Below are 15,885 nucleotides of genomic sequence, written 5' to 3' on the forward strand. Positions count from 1 at the left end.
ATTGCGGTGTTCAGGTGTTGATACTTTTACTTAAGTAAAAAATAATAATCCACCACTGCCCAGCCGTGAGATAGGCGGGTCTGTAGGCTACCAGGAGACCTCTTCATTTAACTCAGTGCATCAGCAGACACATAATACACACCCACGTCCCACCTCAGCACGGACCACCTCACATCACCAAGGACTTCTCGTTCTCGCTACAGAACTTCTAAAGAACTTCTATAAACCCAACAGGTGGAACAGCATTGATCGGCGGATACTTCAATTGCGCAGGAAAAACGCAAAATTAGAAGAAGTAGAATAAAAACGGTTTATTCTGGTTATTAGCCTACTGGGTTTGTTATTAAACCAGGCGGTATTCACACAGGTTTACCAAAACATAAGTGGATCTACAGACAGACAGAGCGGTGGATTTATTTACGTGCTGTCGAAGAAAAAAAATAACGTATTCATTACACTTATCTACTAAAAACTAAATAATAATACATTAATAATAATAATAAATGAATTAAATAATAATAATAAATAACAATAAATAATAATAAATTACGCTTATTTACTAAAACAGTGTGTTTACAAGACAGACAGAGAGGTGGATTTATTTACGACTAGAAGACGCTCGTAGTCAAAAAAACAAATTCTTTATTACACTTGATCGTGGACTGATCTCTGCCATTTATTTTATTTTTTTCAAGATATTTTTTAGGGCTTTTTCCCCTGCCTTTATTTGATTGTAATTTCAACATAACATGGCCAACTCGGGTATCCAGCTGTTAGGATTCGCCCTGTCGCTGGTCGGTATCATTGGACTGATCATAGGGACCGTGCTTCCACAGTGGAAGATGTCCGCCTACATCGGTGATAACATCATAACGGCGGTGGCCATGTACCAGGGCCTGTGGATGTCCTGCGCCTTCCAGAGCACCGGGCAGCTGCAGTGCAAGATCTACGACTCCATCCTGCAGCTCGACAGTGAGTAGGCTACCGACCATCTTCAATAATCACCAGTGGTGGAAAAAGTACTCAATGTTTTTTTTTTTTTTACTTAATTAAAAACATCAATACTGCATTGACAGAATCTGTTACAAGTAAAAATCCGGAATTCTAAATTTACTTGAGTAAAAGTACAAAAGTATTGTCATCAAAATGTACTTTAAAGTAAAAAGTACGTAGAAAGTACTCATTACGCAGAATGTCCCATTTCAAAGTTTTCAAAGAAATCTTTTGAAAATAGCAAATCTACAAGCTCACAATGCATTTTCAAATGGCCGAAATGTAGGCTAAATAATAGGGCTGAAATGGGTAATGTATGTTTTGTAATAATAATCAAAATCTACAAAGTAACTAGTAGCTACAGTTTTCAAATAATTGTAGTGGAGTTAGTTAGAGATGTAGTGGAGTAGAAGTAAAGTAAAAGTAGCCTACTGAAAATTGGAAATAGGCTACTCCAGTAAAGTAAAATAATACCTTAAAACTGTACTTAAGTACAGTACTTGAGTAAATGTACTTAGTTACTTAACACCAGTGGTCACCGCCAGGCTGTTTATCATTTTTCTTCACAACTCGCTACATTCATTTGATGCGTCGTGCATCACGCGGCCACTATCACGCACCATTACGCACTATTACGCATGGGCGTACTTTGACAGGAACTGCCATCACGGGTAGAATGTAACGGTGGTTGACATGCTGACTCACTTAATTTATCACCTGTGCATTTGCTGGTCTATTTACATCCTTTCTACACAGTTAAATCCTATTACTTCATCCATTTGTGACTCTGATAGTGAACAAATGTATTATTTGGTCACATTTTTGATGTACACAATCTGAGTTAATCTGAGTTCTATTATTATAATTTGTTTCAATTTAGAGTAGCCAATAATTTTTTTACCCAATTTAGTCTTGTGCCAATTGATTCCTCCCCACACACCTGCCACCTGCCAGTGAGGAGCCCCCACCGGGAGGACATAGAGCCTTCGTCCTACTCCTCTCGCCCAACACTCCCCGCTGACAGATTCCACCCCAGACAATAGGAATACATATAATGACCAATATCACCCTCCACGACCACAGGTCAATTGTGTTCGCATAGACGCCCGACAAAGCCGGATACACCACAGTGGATTCGAACCCACAACCTCTGTGGTGATGGGCAGGGACTTTACCACTGCGCCACCCGAGCGCTTTTATTTAATTTTTCTATTTATTTTACTTTATTTTACCGGTACCATTCAGACCAGGCAATCAGTTATTGTCCATTGTGCTTTAACTGTGGGATAGTCCCCTCTTCCTCAAGGCCATGTGGAATAGAAAGTGGAATGAAAGGACCTCAACATAATTGATAGATGTATTCAGTTGCTCTGGCCAGTAAAGCCACCACATATAGGGTACATTGTAATCCCCATTCCTAACAGTTTTGCTTAGCAACCTCACCCTATGGTATTAGGCCTGCATTTCTCCTCTTCATGTCACATTCTACTGTACCCCCAGCCCCCCTAACACTATTCACACAACCACACACACATATATACACACACACTTTGTTCGCTCAGTGTGTGTTTGTTTTTTTCGGCACTGGAGCAGACATGACCCATGCAGAATCCCCATTCTGAGGACTGGGTTGGGACCATGTTAGGGCACTGATGATGAATTGTCACAGAGGTCACCTTTCCACACATTACAGGTGGACTGATTGAGAGAGGATAGATCTGGTGACTCTATTGCACACACAGGAATTTCACCAATCTTAGAGGATTATCCGGAGTGCTAATGCACCTGAAAGTGTAAAACAGTTGACATCTGTTTTCAGGTAAAAACAGATGTCAATTTACATGGAAGTTAAACTAGAATTGTTCCCGAAAGAAAGAGTGTCTTGCTTGTTGTGACATCTTATTGAGGTCAACAATGCAGCTCCTTATTTGCCTCTCCAATGACTTCCATAATAGAGTTTAAGTTGAAAAAAGTTCAACTTAATACTACTTGAATAATACTTTTTGAAGTTAAATTTCAAAAAGCATAAAACATTTCCAAAAGTTGAATTCATGGCCTGGATTCCCAAAGAAATAAAAAGATCGAATGATGCCTCTAGAGTCCAAAGTTTTGAGGAGAGTAATAAATAGTGGAAACAACATGGTCTCTCTACCCAACCCAGAGAGCCCACTAATTAACACTCCCCCACAATGCCAACCATGCAACCCTCTGTCATGATGTCACAGACCTGTGTGTGTGTGTGTGTGTGTGTGTGTGTGTGTGTGTGTGTGTGTGTGTGTGTGTGTGTGTGTGTGTGTGTGTGCACATGCACAACAGGTAAACCTTCTGTACTGTCCACACCTCATGCCACCCCGGGGACTTGATAGACATAGATTGTTGATAGGCATGGCACAAAAATCATCTACGGTAAATGCTCTACATCCAACCCATCTATCACTCTTTCTATTCTCTCTCTCTCTCTCTCGTGGCCTGGTTCACTTGCTAAAGAAAATAGTTCAGAATAACAGGTTTTATTTGTTTGAAACAAAATGACAAAATCTTGTCAATTAAAAGGGGACCCGTTGAGGGTCTGTGATGCGTGTTGGGACAGCTCTCATGGTTTGTGGTTTGAATGAAGGGAGTTATGTGCTGGAGGGTGGTAGGTAGGGAAGTGTGCATGGTGAATAAGGACCTTTTGTTAACTGGAACGCAGCTGAAAAGCAGTTTCGTCATCATCATCATCACTGTTCCCCTCCCATCTCATGCCCCCCCCCCCCCATGGCCTTGCTGGGTGGTTTTGTTTGTTTGGGCAGGGCAGGGATGGCCTAGACTGGCACAGACTGGTTCTAGGTGGACAGAGGGAGAGAGGAGGAGGAGGGTGGGGGCATCCTGTCCTGTGATGGTTTTATAAAGGGTCTAACAGATGAGGGGGGTACTGACAGCAGCTTTTCAATGCCTCCTCTCTCAAACAGCAGCAGATGGGAAGGGAAAGAGAGAGAGATAGAGAGAGAGCAAGCGTGCATTTGTGTGTGTGTGTGTGTGTGTGTGTGTGTGTGTGTGTGTGTGTGTGTGTGTGTGTGTGTGTGTGTGTGTGTGTGTGTGTGTGTGTGTGTGTGTGTGTACAGCATTTAACGTTATTGAAAATAATAACCGCTCTATCAATCCTAGTAATGATAATGATGATGATCACTGTGCTACTGCTAACAACTTTATCTTGAGATAATTATAGAATGTGTGTGTGTGTGTGTGTGTGTGTGTGTGTGTGTGTGCGTGTGTGTGTGCGTGTGTGTGTGTGTGTGTGTTGCTCTATGTTGAAAGCTGTGTACACAGCGTTAAGTGTATGGAGCAATGGAGCTTTAACTATCCTAGTAATGATAATGATGATGATGATAATCACTGTGCTCCTGCTAACAACATTGTCTTTAGATAATTATAGAATATGCGTGACTGTGTGTGTGTGTGTGTGTGTGTGTGTGTGTGTGTGTGTGTGTGTGTGTGTGTGTGTGTGTGTGTGTGTGTGTGTGTGTGTGTGTGTGTGTGTGTGTGTGTGTGTGTGTGTGTGCATATATGCATACGTGTTTATGAACGTTTTGTTTTTGTGTTGTTCTAATTAGTTTTATCCAGTCATAGTATTTTGTTGTTGTTGTTACTGTCACTAATTGTTTTATGTTCATTATAACAAAGAAAAACACACACAGTACGAGTCTACTTTGCTAACTAACTTGCTACCTTAACCGCTTTATCGTATATGTCATTAAAAGCATAAAAAATATAGCTGATTGACTGTTTTGAATAGCCAAAGCATACAATAGAGCTTAAAGGGTAAGACCACTTTGGTAGAGGTTTGGGTTGTGTATTGACCTTGCCATGATGTAACTCCAAAGGTGGGCAAGAAATCAAAAATAATTGCTCCATTGATTAGAAATTGATAATTCAAAATATGCTCCTCATTGACTTACATTGTACGGTAAAACAGCTCTCAAAGTCACTCTTTTAGCACAAACGAACGCAAACAAAGTTGATTCAGACACTATAGAACATCACCAAACCCAGTACTGTTTTTTTTTTAAATACAAATGTCAACTTCCTGTTAATTTTGCCATTTTTAATAAGTAGAAAACCTGGACTGGATCCGCGGATCCGGATCCAGATCTTCAAATAGTAAAATCAACAGGAAGTTGACATTTCTATTAAAAAAACAAACAGTACTGGGTTTGGTGATGTTCTATAGTGTCTGAATCAGCTATGTTTGGGTTCATGTATGTGCTAAAAGAGTGACTTTGAGAGCTGTTTTACCGTACAATGTAAGTAAATGAGGAGCATATTTTGAATTATCAATTTCTAATCAATGGAGCAATTATTTTTGATTTCTTGCCCACCTTTGGGGTTACATCATGGCAAGGTAACTACACAACCCAAACCTCTACCAAAGTGGTCTTACCCTTTAAGTGGTTATTCTTAAAGTCTCTTCTTAGTGCCATTCAACTTCATTCTCTCTCTCTCTCTCTCATATATATCCAGGTGCCCTTCAGGCTACTCGCGCCCTAATGATCGTTGGCATCATTGTGTCCATTGCGGGACTGGGCGTGGCCTGCATGGGGATGAAGTGCACCACCTGTGGAGCCAATGACAAACTACGCAAGTCCCGCGTGGCCATGATCGGTGGCATCATCCTGCTGGTGGGAGGTGAGCAAGTAACCAAGTACATTCCGTTGCTGTCGGGCAGAAACCTCCTATCTCCATAAAGTAATTATCCAAAAGTATCAGATCTGCAAGCTCGAAGCAGCACTAAGTGACACGTTTTGAGGTTGTAGATCTGCTATTTTTTTATTTGAATCTTAAAGTAAGTTTTGGACATATGAGGTTTCCACTCGACAGAGACGATTTATTCAAGTAGTCTACTGTACTTAAGAACACCTTTGAGGTACTTTTACATTCCTTGAGCATTTCCATTTTCAATACTTTATACTTATATTCCTCTACATCTCAGAGGCAAATATTGTACTTTTTACTCCACTACAATCATTTCAAGACTTTATTTACTAGTTACTTTGCAGATTTTTATTATCAATACAAAACCTATTTTCTGTAGTTCTGCTATTCGAAAATAGCTGAGTGAGTAGAGAGAGTGGGTGGGAATCGGAATGTCGGGTCTGTAACTTTGAGAGTGCACAAATGGAACCAAATGGACCCGTAATCCAGTATGCGCTATCATTTGACAGCACTTCAAATAACATCCAAAACAGTACTGCGTTAAGTACTGCATACACACAGAGCATAAATGCATAATAAACAGGAGGTATGTACATGAGGTTAGATATACAATAAGGTGCAAAAGATTGGCATGTGAGAGAGAGAGGTTAGGGTTAGGCATAGTTTTTTGTAGAGGTTAAGGTTTGGGTTAGGGTCGGTTGGTCAACATGCGATGTTGCGAGCGCTACTGACAGAGCTGCAAAATGCGACGAGATGGTTGTGAGAACGGATTGGTGAAGCAGTAAAAGCTATTTCCCTACCCCTGGGGACCAGAAAATACTCCCCACGTCCCCCAGCTCCACTATGGGACCAAAAGAAGAAAAACAAAGCATAGTTGCACAACATCTCATCAAAAGCCCACCCGAGTCAGTGCCAATAAATCACTTGCCTAGATGTGAGAGATGTGTGTTGGGTGTAGGAGGGTTCACTCCGGAGGCCATTAGAGTGAATGGAAGCACTATCAGCCGGCGCCGATCCTTACATAAGAGGGATGATAGCACTAAAAGCTAATTGTGATGGAGCCAGGAGCTAACGTCTTCAAAGGGATAAGTCCTTTGCTGTGTGGATGTACTAATGGATCGTTGTGCTCTTTTTATTACCCACGTCTCTCCTACACAGGCCTGTGTGCCATCGTGGCGTGCTCCTGGTTCGCTCACAACGTCATCCGGGCCTTCTACAATCCTTACACTCCCGTCAATACCAAGTAAGTTCCCACATTCCATTCTGTTCTCTTGTTTTAGGGTGATTTATACTGACAGTGGTTTCACACTGGTGTACGACACGGCACGAAACCAACTATAAATCAGGCTTTGGCCGCCCACCAGTGTTCACGGCATGATCCAGTCAAAAGAAATACACTAAATAAGATTTTAATGTGACCAAATTGCAACTTACTTCTCCCAATGGGTAAACTTTTACACTTTTGGAGTTTAATGAACACCTTGCCGTTTTCTGCTCCAGCAGTGTTTTTTTCCCCCAACGGTTTCATATTGATATTAATATCAAGGAGATCTGATTCTGGTATCGGTCTGAGGCAAAAAAAAGAAAAAGGTCTCGTCTGCAGAAAGTTTAAATAATTTATAAATTACTGTTAGTTTATGGCTTCCCACCTCTATGTCTCGCTGATATTGTGCCGGTAAAAACAATACACTAAAATATTCATGACCAGTAACTGTGATAGTGCCTTCAATTGTCAAGGGAGCCCGCACATCTAATAGCTCTTTTTAACTACAAAAGGTAACCCAGAACCTTCCAGAAGCTTTAACTTTTGTTAGTTTTTGTTTTTTTTAAGTATACGTTCTGAATTCTAGGTTCCCAGAACTCAGGGTTAGTGGTACTACATCCTGAGCAGGGCCCAAATGATCCTTATCTGAAACCGAGCCGTAGTTTATGGAAACAAATCCAGAACCTGTGAAATACATTTCATGGCGCTGCATGGTTCACTTAGTTCTTGTAGTGGAACAAGAGCCTTTAGAGGCTCTCTTTCTTCTGGTGAAGTGGTCAGGCAGCCAGGTCACTTCCTCTCCTCTCCTCTCTCTACCAGGTTTGAGTTCGGTATGGCCATCTTCATTGCGTGGGGCGGCTCCCTGCTGGACGTTCTAGGTGGGGCCATGTTGACCGCTTCTTGTCCCAGGAAAAAGCATGTGTCCAAGTACCCGTCCATGATCGCCGCCACTGCTGTCCGCCAGGGCTCCTCCAGTAGCACAAAAGAGTATGTGTGAGAGCGACCCCTGCTGCTTGGGACCCCGACTGAACCGGATAATGAAGGAATTACTGTGTTTTTTTGTCACAGAAGGAAGTTGTGAATCAAACAGAGGGAATTATGCAAAGAGGCGAAGAGATTTTTGTTCTCTAGATACTGTATGTAGTCCCTTAAGACCCCCTGGTTACCATGCCGTAATCCTAATTGTTTCTTGAACGATGACTCTCACCCCATCCAAACATTCCACAATTGTTTACAAGCAGCCTTCGCAAATACATTATAATTGGATCCCTGAATTAATGGACGGTCCCTTAGAGTGTGCCCTCTTGAATTGGAGCCATAATAGGGGGTTATGGCCAACAGTCACACCTCCATGGTATTAGCATTTCCTATGTAATTGAAAGTAATCAATTCCAGTGTGGTGCTTGGGATCCTCTCTTGGTCTACTCAGGGGTTCTGTACAACACAAAGGGAGTCATGCTGTGTCAATATACAGTAGTGTTTGTATTAACCGTTGCATGGTTATAAATATAGGCCTTACCATAATCCGGGTGCGGCTTCGCACCAGGGCTGACTGTATATACAGTACGGTGACTGTATGACACAGAGGATTCTGCCACACTCATCCGCATGGACTTCTTCATACCTGTCTGTTACAAACTCTGCTCAGATATGAAATACTTTTTAATGCAGTCATCATTCCACCAACAGGTGCCTTGGTTATTATTAGTATTATTAGGGGGTGCCGTTATCAATGTAATAAGACTCAAAACCCAGTTTTCACACAAGATTCAAATTGTTGAAACTTTTATCTATTTATGTTGTTGGGCATGTCATTCATTGTTGTATTTAGGATTAAATGTATGTTCATACATGTAGATTAGCACAAATAATAGTGTGATATGATCCAACACAACCTCTGAAAGATTTTAAATGTTTTCCAAGTCATTATTTTTGAGAAGGAAAAGTTTTTTTAATGCTTTGATAGTATGTTTTATACACTGCGTTTATCTAGTATTGTGATGAAAAATGACTATTTTCCACAGGACAACAGTTGTAAAACATTGTTTTAACACATTTCCCATTTGCAAAAATACTTATAATAAAGGTTATTGCAATAATAGTCATTGTTTGGTGGTCATAGCAAGTTATAACATTACATGAGGATATCGTCTCTGTTGTGTGGAAACCTCATATGTTACTTTTCAGGATTTAAAAAATAGATCGACAAGATCTATTGTAGATCTGCTACTTTTGATCTTTTTGTGTGACGCTGTAGTATGATCAAGTTGATTTACAAAAAAAACAAAAAAAACTGTTAGAATATGGATATAAGAGGTTTCTGCCCAACAGCAACAATATAAGGCCGTCTTGGAATCAACAGCTCCCTGGTTCGCTGCCCAGTTTAACCCCTAACTGCTCTCCATGTGCTGTATTAACCACTTGAAATACTGGTGTCCAAATAGGCTCTGTGCATAACTATAGTCCCAGGTTTCCAGAAGGTGGCATACCCATTTCCTGTTCCGGTTCATTTTTCCATAGCATCGTTTGATTGGCTCAGCAGCAGGTTTGAACTGGAAACATGTGAAGGTGTCATAATGTGTTTCCAGTTCACATCTGCTGCTGAGCCAATCAAACAAAGTTATGGGGAAATGAACTGTAACAGGAAACATGTATGCCAGCTTCTGAAAACCTGGGGCTACAGTCATGCTCTGAGCACATTCCCGGGGAACATTCGGTGGAAATAGCTAACATCGCTGATATACAAGCTCACAACGTGTCTCAACGTGGCAGATTGTGAGTGTGTAGATCAGGTATTTATGGATTTGGTGTAAAGGGCCCCATGGGATCTCCCAGGGGTCTAAATATAGACCCTGGGGGACTCCGACCTTTTACGTGGTTAATAGTGCCCACTGCTCCTAATAGTTAGGATGGGTAAAAGCAGAACACACATTTCACTTATGTGCAAATAAATGTAGTGACCAATAATTCAATTATTGACTTTCAAAATCAGTGACTATAAAATCCAAGAGGTTCCACAAAGGATCATCTTTTATTTCCCCAAGATGCAATACGAAAAGGCTTCCATTTTCATGCAAATTGTAAGAATGCACAACTACTCCATCTAGCTGCGACTGGTGGGAGCTGCTCGTTGACTCTACAGTGCATCCATTACTAGGGCAAGGTGATACGGACAAAACCAAATATCACAATAATGTTTTGCCAAATACCTCAATATCAATATTGTGACGATAATATCGCATTGTGGCGATATAATCAGTTTTCTTCTTTCAAACATTTTCCAAAATAGCGAAAATAGAGTTTAAGTGATTAAAACCCAGGAAAGACAACACTTGTCATGTCACAATATTACAATATCCAAAATCCGAGATGGTATCTAGTGTCATATCACTATAATGCCCAGCCCTCAGGACAAAGTCAACCAGCAACCAGATTACAGACCAACAAATTGATGACATCATCATATGTCATACACCCAGGTCCTTCTAGCTATGGTCAGCGATCATCAAAAAGCATATGCCATAAAAAGAATTGGAAAGACAGCCTCAGCAACACAGCATCATTACTAGCCATCACTTGTTTTTATAACGTCATTCACATTACTGCAAAGTCAGGAGCTGAAGTCAACACAGTTTCCAAAACCAAAAACACTGTGTGAGCGCGTGGTGGGGTTCAGAAGCACAATTACTCATTCAGCCAGACCTTGAATAACTTCTCAAGTGTTGTTCAAAGTGAAAGGAGACAGGTTGATGTAGCATTGAGACATCCATGAGAACCCATGCCAAAGTCTAGTTTGACAAATCATTATTTCTCCACGGTTGTTCAGTCAACTGTAAACACCAACAGCTTGAGGCCTCCCCACCCAGTAGACCATCTAGAACTGTCCATGATGGCATTATGTTGCTGAGTCTGCCTTTTAGAGCTACCGGTGAGGTGAATAACATTTTAGTCCACATGACCTAAAAGAGCCACAAAAACCACAATGTGTTTTAAATACTAGAGTGTAAGCCCTTAATAACGGGATACCGGTTACATGTTTTCCAATGCTTCGACAGACTCCATGCATAGAATTCTGCAACATGTCACGGCACATAACAGGCATTCCGACAAAGTGCACCAGTATTCATTGAAAATGTAATAGATCTGAATCAAGAGGTGATCTTAAACGATATCATTGAGAAACAAAATACAAAACAAGTATAATAAGCCATAATAACACACAGTAGCATATCTTGTGTCTTTTTTTCTTTTCTTCTTTTGAGCAATAAATAATTAGCAGTTGTCATCATTAAACAGTTTCAAAATAGCGAGCATTCATCCACAGGATTATGGTACATCACTGATGTAAAGTGAGAGAGGAAGAGAACGATAGTCACGGCACAAAGCTTAAGGTTTAGCCTGCAATGCATGTCACACATTTACAGGCTGTCGTTCCGCCAGACGTGTCCGTCTCTCGTAAAATCTGTAACTTTCACCAAAAAAAGGGAGGAAGGGAGGGAGGGGGCAGAAGGCTGGTGATGGGGGGTGCTTTTCATCTTATAATCTACTCAGTGCAACTTTTAAGAAAGGTAGCCCTTATTTCAGAAGCTCAGAAGAACATACATACTCTGTAGTATCTTATCCCCGACGCAGAACGCCTACTGAGGTATACAGTACAGTAGAGAGCAACACGGTACAATTCATTCACAGTCTGACCAAAGTTAGGTTAAAATAAACACTATATACACGCAAGGTCTGAGCTTTTCTCTGGCAACAGACTTGCCATATTTGTGCCATGTTCAGCCATGTAGAAGCTGCAGTAGGTCACTTGAAATGATCAAGGCCATATATCTGATCTGATATGGAGTTTGGCGACCCGGGAGACTTTTTGTTTTTTCTTGGCACTTCTTGGTGATTTTTAGGAGCAGGGTGCGAGGGATACTTGACATTGTCCATTGTTGTTCATGATGTCCTCCAAGTCCTCGTCCTCCAAATCCACTGCGGAGGAAAAGGGCAAGGATTGTCAGTGCTTCTGATAATGGAAACAAAAATCATATCTCTAGCACCACGGTGAAGTCAGTACTTTTCTGAAGGCCTAAATATATTTGGGTTGTTTTACTGATATGTTTTTTTAAAGGGGGTGTATAATAAGTCACATGGTTTTGTTAAAAGTTAAAGCTCTATATTCCAATAATATAGAATAATCATTGCTATAGAGTGTTTGTTCAGTAACAGAGGTCTCCCATCTCTCCAGCTCTTTAGAAAAAGAAAATATATTTTCAGGTTGGGATGCCAATGTTATCCATTCAGGACAGCAAAGCCCAATAAGATCCATTTATAAGCTTAAATTTCATAGCGTTCCAGTTTTGTCAATTTTGTCTGCCCACTCATACATTGAGTTTAAAGTATGCATGCATGCACTGGACAGAACAGGACAGTCCAACTGAAATCCCTAACAGTCAAAATAGATTTTTTTAAACAAAACATACCCGTACACAACATCACATTGTACACTTCAATAAATACAATTGGCACAAATCAATTTACCACAAAACTAGACATTGCAGCAGAAGCAGCTATTAGTAAACATTTCCTTACCCCCAAATTAAATCAGTGTGGGTAGTTTGGAGATCTTTCAAAGCCCATGGTCTAAAGTAAAACAAGCTTCTTTTTGCCAGCCTCTGTTCGCAGAGGGGGAACAACGTAGCGGAGCCAAGTGTTTGATCTAAGAGTGAGTTGTTGATCAAAACAAACTCAGAGCAGATATAAGAGGGCAGGTTTCCAAGGATGGCTTTGTAGATGAAGGGGTACCAGTGCTGCCTGTATCCTGTATCAGTGTATCCTGTGAGGTCTCTCTCCTATCTCAACCTGAAAGGTATTTTCCGTTTACTAAAGAGCTGGAGAGAAGGTAACACCCCTGTAACTGAAAAACGCTCTAGCGATGATTACTCTCAGAATATAGAGCTATTTAATACTTATATTAACATAAAATATCACTTAGACCCCCTTTACCGTTTAGTACTTAGAATCATATCAAGAGCATTTGGTGTGGTGCAATCCTACCTCTGAGTTAAACAAACAGATATCATCATATTTAGAAAATGGTCTATAATATTTGTGTATGCCTTGTTTACAAAGCATATGTATGAGCTTAGTTAAAAGAAACAAATTGCAGTCCGGGGACCCTCGGGGTTCATTGAGGGGTTCCAATGGACCCTTTCAGTAACTCTGAGGGTGTACGAATGGAACCAAATGGACCCAGACCCTTACCGGTCCATTTGGTTCCAGTCACACACACTCAGTTTGAGCTTGAAATTAAAAAGTTTCAGAACCACTAGTCTTATATGACACTGAAATGCTTACTTGGAAAAAAAATAAGCAAAACCAAACCATTCATTCACTTTGCTCACCTTTCTTGGACCGACCAATCTGGCCGAGTTTGGGCGCCCTCTGCCCGAGTCTCTGAGGGTTGGGCTCCCCGCCGTGGTGGCCGTTGACCTGAGGGTGTCCCGGGTTGTACTGGCCGGCCGGACCGGCCTGTCTGGGCGGACCACTGGGTGGTATGAGCTCAGGGATCGCTGGTGATGCCCCGTACATCTCTGCCACGGAACCGCCTGTCTTCTCCGTAGTGTCCACTAGATGTCTCCACTTACCACCAGCCTGTCCGTCACGCTGAGACCGCCCGTTACTTCCGCAGTGGCATTCAACAACGATCAATGTATGGAGTGCAGCAAATGCCAGAAAATGCAGAAAAGCTATGATTGCAGCTGTGAGCCTGTGAATGAAAATAAAGAGTGTGTCATGGTCCCAACGAATAACAATACATGTCAAATGTACAAATTAAGTAGCTGCAGATACAGAAGAACCAATGCGTTGTATTTGTTCTCCATTAAATCTTCCAGATCATCATACGTTAATTAATCTAACAGGTGGGTGAGATAGATTCCTCCAGTCCTAACCATCATAGCTAAGTTACACAACAATAACGTCCCTGCCGTTGGATCCACTCCTTGTAGTATCTCCGTTTTTACGCACGATTACCACAATCGTTAAAAACCGAACGCTTATTCAATAGTTGAACCTAAGATCGATATAATTTTACCTCTCCGCAAAAACGAGGCCGTAGTGTTTAAGCAGAAAGAATCCAGTAAAATGCGGCGGGCCGGGTGGGCAACCGTGTTGTTGTTGATCGCATTCACAGCTTTTTCTGTTGGCATTGGAGGAAGTAGTGCATTGCATTTAAAGGGGCAGCACCGCTCTATCGTCGTCAAGGCCTTTCTGTCACTGTCTGGGGATTTCCTCTGCGTCTGAGTCACAGCGACCCCGGCACGTCACGGAGCGCCGGTTACAAGCAGCGTTGCCAGATGTTGTGAGAGAAACGAGCCAACTGACTATAGGCATTATTTCTCATCAACTACCAGCGCGGCAACAATTATCCCGCTTATTGCACGTAGGCCTATACTTAATAAATTAATTCATAAATTGACCCAAAAGTAGCTACAAAACCAAGTATTTCCTTGCTTATGGTAATGAAAGTATTCCATAAGTGTTGCGCTGGCCAACACGGTCACCTTGGAAAAAAAGTAAGTGTTGATCAAATAGAATCAATATTCGGTTACTGATCAAAAGTCTGTTATTGAGTTCATCTGCCATTATTCAGAGATAATTCACTGCTGAATTCAGCGATTGACCAATCAGAATCAAGCATTCAACCAAGCCATGTAATAACCATGTAGTGTACAGTATACATCTGCTCACAACAGTGTGAGCATGTGTGAGCTTGTAGATCTGCATTTGTTTTCTTAAGTGGAAGATTTTTTTGCACATTCTAACACAAATCTGATACAGCCCCCTGGCACAAAACATTTTAACAGGGGGCTATGGACAAATACGTAATTATTAATTCATTTGTGGGTCCATGACATGAAAATATTTGAGAACCACTAGTTTAAATAATAATTAAAACATTAGGAAACAAGCTCAAATAAGCAACTACACTTTAGAAACAAGCCCAAAGAAACCTGCAACTGCCAATATTTACAAGCAACTTACCAGAAAAACAAGCCCAAAGTCACTTATAATAAGCAGACATGGCAACAGTGGTTACAAGCAACACATAATGACTGTGTGAGCTGGCTAATGGATTATTATATAGTGGAGGAGGGAGTGCCAAAGTGCCCCGAGCACACACAATAGAATAGAGTGACTCAGCTGTCAGCAGATGCACTCAGCAGTGTGATGCTCTTTGTGTTGTGTTGGTAAAGAAAATGACTAGAAACTTTCTGGATGTTATTGATATAAGCAGCGTCACCAACTGGGTCATACATCTAATACTGTAATAAACAATACAACTATACGATTGGAGTACAGAAATGCCACCACATTATATAGACTGGTCTGATTTCAGAGACCTTACCACTCAAGACCACAGGATACAGGCGGATCTATGATGTCAATTATCTCCCTATTTGGGCAAAGTTTCATTGACTTCAGTTATAAAATACATATTTGGGGATTTACTTCCATTTCATACTGGCAGTGTAAGATGCACACACACACACACGCACACGCACACGCACACGCACACGCACACGCACACGCACACGCTCAAACTCAAAATCTCTTATTTTGGACCCCACTTGCAATATCCCACAGATTGAGAACCTCTGATCTAGACCACTGCTACAAGCCACACCAGGGAATATGAATGTCGCTAAAACCATCATCAAACAGAGTACATTACGCACAAAGCTGCAAACTTTTAAGACCCCACCTTTAAGGGTGAGTCCTTTAAATACAGGTTACCTTGGAACTTGGGTGAATCCTCTCCTGGTTCCTTCCTGGTTCCAGACAGGGGACATATTTCTCTAATTCAGGGTAAATTTAGACTCCCATCTGCCTACTTCTTACAGTTTATGTTGTTGGCCCCCTCCTTTTTTCCGTCTATAAAATCAATT

General features: G+C 41.3%; 2 protein-coding genes across 2 annotated transcripts; one reads left to right on the forward strand and one right to left on the reverse strand.

Annotated features, from left to right (window-relative positions):
* Positions 1 to 705: 705 nt before the first annotated feature.
* cldn7a (claudin 7a) lies at positions 706 to 8,382 on the forward strand. Its single transcript, XM_084043301.1, has 4 exons — positions 706 to 972; positions 5,494 to 5,658; positions 6,844 to 6,928; positions 7,769 to 8,382. The coding sequence occupies exons 1-4, from the start codon at positions 750 to 752 to the stop codon at positions 7,944 to 7,946; spliced, it is 651 nt and encodes a 216-aa protein (XP_083899427.1). The 5' UTR covers positions 706 to 749; the 3' UTR covers positions 7,947 to 8,382.
* A 128-nt stretch (positions 8,383 to 8,510) lies between these two features.
* Positions 8,511 to 14,200, reverse strand: LOC311035249 (uncharacterized protein). Its single transcript, XM_084043342.1, has 3 exons — positions 14,031 to 14,200; positions 13,339 to 13,703; positions 8,511 to 11,926 (listed from the first exon to the last, which is right to left on the reverse strand). The coding sequence occupies exons 1-3, from the start codon at positions 14,165 to 14,167 to the stop codon at positions 11,847 to 11,849; spliced, it is 582 nt and encodes a 193-aa protein (XP_083899468.1). The 5' UTR covers positions 14,168 to 14,200; the 3' UTR covers positions 8,511 to 11,846.
* Positions 14,201 to 15,885: the final 1,685 nt, after the last annotated feature.

This window comes from Gymnoscopelus microlampas (assembly GCF_963454915.1).
Source record: "Gymnoscopelus microlampas genome assembly, chromosome: 19".
NCBI lineage: Eukaryota > Metazoa > Chordata > Actinopteri > Myctophiformes > Myctophidae > Gymnoscopelus > Gymnoscopelus microlampas.